This window comes from Chiloscyllium plagiosum, unplaced genomic scaffold (genome assembly GCF_037043375.1).
Source record: "Chiloscyllium plagiosum isolate Xiang-an unplaced genomic scaffold, Cpla_swu_hap1 HiC_scaffold_17, whole genome shotgun sequence".
NCBI classification, from domain to species: Eukaryota; Metazoa; Chordata; class Chondrichthyes; order Orectolobiformes; family Hemiscylliidae; genus Chiloscyllium; species Chiloscyllium plagiosum.
Window position 1 is genome coordinate 80,721,604 of NW_028270155.1, and position 6,038 is coordinate 80,727,641.

The window sequence follows — 6,038 nt, forward strand, 5'->3', positions numbered from 1 at the left end:
TCTGACTGAGATGAAGAGGGCAGTTTGTGGTGGATAGAGATGTGCACTTGGAAACATATGAACAAGAATAGGCCATTTAGCCCCTCAGGCCTCTTCCAACTATTCAATGAAATCATGGCTACTTTGTGGCATAACTCCATATATGTTTTCTTGGTACTTGTGCCTTAATATTTTTGCTTATCTACCTCAGATTTAAAATTAATAACTGATCCAGCATCTAATGATGTTGGTGGAAGAGATTTCCAAAAATCTACTAGTTTTTGTGTATAAAAAGCTTTCTAACAGCTCTCCATATGGTCCTAGCCCGAATTCTCAGATTATATGCCTAGTTCGATAATCCCCAACCAGCGTAAATAGTTTATCTTTATCTCCACCCCCCCCCCCACTTTCCTGTTCATATCTTAAACATTTCTATCAGATCATTCTTCTAAATTATAGAGGAAATGACCTAATTTCTATAACCTTCCCTCATAATTGAACCCCTGAAGTCACGATATCATTTTTATAAGCCCTGATAAAGGGCTTGTGCCCAGAAAGTCCTCAGATGCTGCCTGACCTACTGTGCTTTTCCAGCACCACACTTTTCGACTCTAATTCTCCAGCATCTACAGTCCTCAGTTCCTCCTCTATTGTAGTTCCTCCAAGTGTATCATTTCTAAGATGTGAAGCCCAGAGCTGCTCAAGTGGGGTATGACCAGGGTATAATCACAGCTTGGGCCAAATAGTCTGATTTCATGCACTAAATATGATGCAAGCGTGATGTAAATATATTTAAATAACATCTAAATGTATATAAATGAGCACACTCTATTCTGTCAATACCCTCGATTGTCAGCCAATCAGCTGAGTTGTCTTACTCTCTGAATATAATATGACCAATGGAAGGTGATGGTGAAAACTGGCAGGAAATTCAAAGCAGTTTCTTTTGTGCAGAAAACTGAAAGTTGAAAGATGAAGTTTCTCAGAGACAGAAAAACCAGAGAGAAACTTTCTTCAGAAACACTTTTTATTTCATTGTCATGGACAAAGATCACAAGCTGGGAATTCAGTGAGGCAATGAGGGAGAGGAAAGGGAAATATCACAACCATTCTGAGATTAGTAATGGAATGAGAGTGTGCTGTTCAGGGAGTCTGACAGAGAGCCTCCACACCCAGAGACTAAGCACACCCATATCCAGACACAGAGCCATACATCACCGACTGAGACTGATGCACCCCCACCTGCAAAGACTATCCTAACCCAGCCCCAGAGACAGAACCACATGAGCATCCCCAGGGTAAACCCACATCAACACCTCCAGTCCCTGACCCACACCAACCCCAGAGTCTGATTCAACTCTTAACCCCAGAGACTGATCTACCCAACCCAGCCACAGAGATTGACCTACACACCCACCTCCAATATACTTTCCCCATTGCCAGAATCAGATTCCAACCCCCAGCCACAGTGACTGACCCCCAGCTCAGAGTGCCCCTCACTTCACCCCTCCAGTAGGGAGTTGGGGTTGAAGGTGTGCCACAATACATTTGCCCAGTGTGGGTGAAGGGAAAAGGCAAACAAACTCCAGTAACGGCAGGAACAGACTGACTGGCTGTGCTGAATTCAAGCCTGTGGGATGATCCTAGGATCAGCTGGACAGTTGCTGGAGTCAGTGTCAGACTGACTGTTCCCTCAGTCTGTCCCATTGCTATCCAGTCACATTTCCCCTGTTCCATGAATGATCTTCACTCAGTCTGACGATTGGAGTACACATGGGAAACGTTAATTAGTCACTGCCCACAGTTTTTCATGTTAATGAGCACAGCAACTGGAATATTGCAAGTGATCAGGGAATCAGTTTGTGGATCCACCTTCTCCATTCTGCCTGTCCCCCAGTGTAACACCAGTCAGTCCAACACTCCATGTGTTTCCAGTGGATTGAAAGATTGGGCTTTCAGAGGGTTCTTCTCTTTAACCCCCAGTTTCTTCTCCAGAAATGCCACTGCATCTTGAACCCATTTCTCACTCGCTCTCGTACAAATTCTCATCTTCCTCCTATTTGTGAAGCTGAAAGAGTGAGATGAGATTATGATTATCAGAGAATCACAGGCACCAGCTCCAACCCTTTCATTTCCTCAGACTGTGATAAAAACACCTTGAAACACTCACATGATGGAGGGGGTGGAGCAGCCAACTGTCCTGGTGAAGCTTACGAGCCGTTTATGAGGAATGCGAGTGGTCTTAAAGTTCTCACAGCAATCGACAGTCACAGAGCCAGCTGCAATGTGGAGGAGGAGGAATGGAGACAGTGAAACCTTGAGCACATTCACAGCACATTCTCACACAGTCACCGTATCCTACACGTCTTCATCTCGAAACACTTTGAGTGCAAACAGACCATTCAGCCCATCTGCTCCCTGCTGCAGTTTCAAACTCTTCTTTCACAGAACTCACTCACCTGTTCTGCTCCCTGTTTTGTATATCCAACTTCTCTTGAAAACATCTTGGGTGGCACGATGGCACAGTGGTTAGCACTGCTGCCTCACTGCACTAGAGACCCGGGTTCATTTCCCGCCTCAGGCGACTGACTGTGTGGAGTTTGCACATTCTCTGGATGGGTGTGCTCTGGTTTCCTCCCACAGTCCACAGTGCAGGTTAGGTGAATTAGCCATGCTAAGTTGCCCATAGCATTGGGTAAATGTAGGGGAATGGGTCTGGGTTGGTGTGGACTTGTTGCTCTTCTCTTCTCACTTCCCAATGGGATTGATTAAGGACTGTTTACAGTAAATACATTTTTCCTAGTTCTGCTCTCTATCACAAGTGCAAATATCTTTCCCATATCCACCGACCAAACCCATGGACATCTCCAAACCCTCCATCAAGTCTCCTCTCAGACCTCTGTGTTCTTGAGGAAGGTCTCCCGGCCATTTCCACACTAGAAACATGAGGTGCTACATTTTGGAAAGGCAAACCAGGGCAGGACTGATCCACTTAATGGTAAGGACGTGGGAAATTCTGCCGAACAAAGAGAGCTTGAGGTTCAGGTTCTTAGTCCCTTGAAAGCAGGGTCATGGGTTGACAAGGTAGTGAGGAAGCTGTTTGGCACACTTGCCTTTATTGGCCAATGCACTGAGTACAGGAGTTAGGTTATGTTGCTGTTGTACAGGACATTGGCTCAGTACTTTTGGAATTGTGTGTTCAGTTCTGGTCTCTCTGCTACACGAAGGATATTGTTCAACTTGAAAGGATTCAGAAAAGATTTATAAGGATGTTGCTGGGATTGGTGGATTTCAGCTATCTGGAGAGGCTGAATAAGCTGGGGCCGCTTTCCCTGGAGCATCGGAAAGCTGAAGGGTGACCTTATAAATGTTTATGAAATCATGAGGGTCATGGTAAGAATGAATAGTCAAAGTCTTTTCCCTGGAGCATTGGAAGCTGAGGGGTGACATTATAAACGTTTATGAAATCATGAGGGGCGTGGATAGAGTGAATAGGGCAGGGGAGTTCAGAGCTAGAGGGCATAGGTTTAAGGTGAGAGGGAAAGATTTAAAAGGGACCAAAGGGATAATGTTTTTCATGCAGAGGGTAGTGTGTGTATGGAATGAGCTACCAGAGGAGATGGTTGGAAGCTGGTACAATTGCAATATTTAAAGGGCATCTCAATGGCTGTATGAATGGGAAGTTTTAGAGGGATATGGGCCAAATGCTAGCAATTGGGACTAGATTAATTTAGAATATCTGGATGAGTTGGACCAAATGGTCTGTTTCTATGCTGTATGTCTCTCTGACTCGATGACTAGAAAGTTAAAATTGACAGGAATTGCACAGACAGAAAAGGCGAGGTTAACTAATTGAATCACTTTAGTAAAGATCTAGTAGCAGCTTGATGGGCTGAGTGGTCTCTCTCTTTCTCTCTGTTATGTTTCTATTTGGAAACATTGGCCCACAGTCTCTGAATGGAGTCAGGAGGAATCATTACATTAACTCTAATAAGTAACACAAACAGTCGATGGAAACCAGCATGAGCTCTGGAAACTGTTCCTGTTTTCCTCATTCTCAGGTTCTGAGCAAAGATTGGGAAGAAGGAAGCCTCTCTCTTACCTGGAGCTGCAGCCACACCATCCTGGATCAAGCAGATTGCCAGTGCTCCTACCACAACGGCAGCTACACACAGTGCTGTCCTCATCCTGGCCCGGCTCACCTTGGGAGTGTTCAGTGTTGAAGAGGGAGTGTGGCTGATGAGGGAGCTGTCACCTCCTGCTTTATATCCTGGAGTAACTGCACCCAGTCAGCAATATGGACACCCCCTGAAACTTCCCCAGTGCCCCAGCAATGACAGCTCTCCCTGGAATTGGTCCTCCATGGCTGTTCTCCCTGAAATGGGAAGTTCATGTTGTTCTGTGAATGGGATTCTTGGAGACAGGAGCACGAGCAGCTGGATCCGCTGAGGTCAGTGTTTCTCAGCAAACTGTCATCTCGATTCCCTCAGCCCAACCCCAACTTCCCTCTCCAGGTGAGAGAGAGACAATGAGAGCAATCGATTTCCTGATTGACTGAATCCCCCTCGGGGAAGCAGCTCAGAGCAGGAAGTGAGATTAACATCAACATAACTCACTGCAGGAGGAAAAGGCAGAGACAGCTGCATTTACATAGCACCTTTCCCCAACTCAGTACCTCACAAAATGCTGCATGGTGTATGCGAACCTTTTGAAATATAGTCACTGTCAAAATTGTATGAGAGACAAGAGGAACTGCAATATTCCACAAACTACACTGTAATAATCATTTGTCAATCAATCATTAACAATGATCTGTCTGAGTAGAGGCATTAATTATAAGAGCAGGCAGTTCTGTACAGGATTGTGAGGAGGCCACAGCTGGACTACTGTGTGTCGCTCTGCACACTATCGGAAGGATGTGATAGCACTGGAGGGGATTGCAAAGGAGATTCACCAGGTTATTGCCTGGGGCACGGCGTTTCGCTATGAAGAGAGGTTGGATGAGCCTGGATTGTTTTCTTTGTAGCAGAGAGTGTTGGGAGGGAAACCTGATCGAGATGGATCAGATTCGCCGGGGTATGGAGAGAGTGGATAGAAAGCAGCTGAAAATGTGTTGCTGGAACAGCGCAGCAGGTCAGGCAGCATCCAGGAACAGGAGAATCGACGTTTCTTCAGGCCTGAAGAAGGGCTTATGCCCGAAACGTCGATTCTCCTGTTCCCTGGATGCTGCCTGACCTGCTGCGCTTTTCCAGCAACACATTTTCAGCTCTGATCTCCAGCATCTGCAGACCTCACTTTCTCCTCCTGGATAGAAAGCAGCTGCTTCCCTTTAGTTGAGGAGCCATTACAAAGGGGCATCATTTTCAAGTGAATGGAAGGAGGTTTCAAAGGAATTGGAGGAAACAGCAGTCACCCAGAGAGTGCTGAGAGTCTGCTTGGGAGGTCAGTTGAGTCGGGGCACCTCACAATTTTTAACAAGTACTTAGATCAGCACTTGAAATGTTATATCATTCACGGCAAGGGTCCTAGTGTGGGAAAGTGGGATAATGTAGGGGATAATATATTTCTGGCAGCACAGATTGATGGGCTGAAGGGCTTCTCCTGTACAGTAGGATACTCTGAATCAGTTTTAATGATGTGGATTAAGGGATAAATGTTGTCCAGGAAATCAGGGAGAGCTGCCTTGCTCTTCGTCATCCACCCAAAGGCTGACTTCCCTCCAGGGGAGATGACAGACAGAGGCTCGCTGGGCTATACTTACTGTCTGACCAGCATTGTCTCTGGTGAAGGTGGTGGTGAGCTGCCTTCTTAAACCCACAATGTCCTTAGGGAGGGAAGTCCAGGATTTTGACTCAGCGACTTTGAAGGAACAGTTTCCATGTCAGAATGGTGAGAGCCTTGGAGGGAAACTTGTAGGTCATGTTGTTCCCATGTACCTATTTCTCTTGTCCTTCGGATGGAATTGGTCGTGGGTTTGAGATGTGTTGTCTAAGGATCCTTGGTGAATTTCTGCAGTGCATCTTATAAATAATATTGCTGCCATTGAGCGCTGGTGTTGA

At 45.9% G+C, this 6,038-nt stretch overlaps 1 protein-coding gene across 1 annotated transcript; it reads right to left on the reverse strand.

The window, feature by feature from the left end:
• Positions 1–998: 998 nt before the first annotated feature.
• LOC122558622 (C-C motif chemokine 7-like) lies at positions 999–4,480 on the reverse strand. Its single transcript, XM_043707411.2, has 3 exons — positions 4,082–4,480; positions 2,150–2,258; positions 999–2,047 (listed from the first exon to the last, which is right to left on the reverse strand). Exons 1-3 carry the CDS (start codon positions 4,164–4,166, stop codon positions 1,888–1,890), a joined length of 354 nt encoding a protein of 117 aa, XP_043563346.1. The 5' UTR covers positions 4,167–4,480; the 3' UTR covers positions 999–1,887.
• Positions 4,481–6,038: the final 1,558 nt, after the last annotated feature.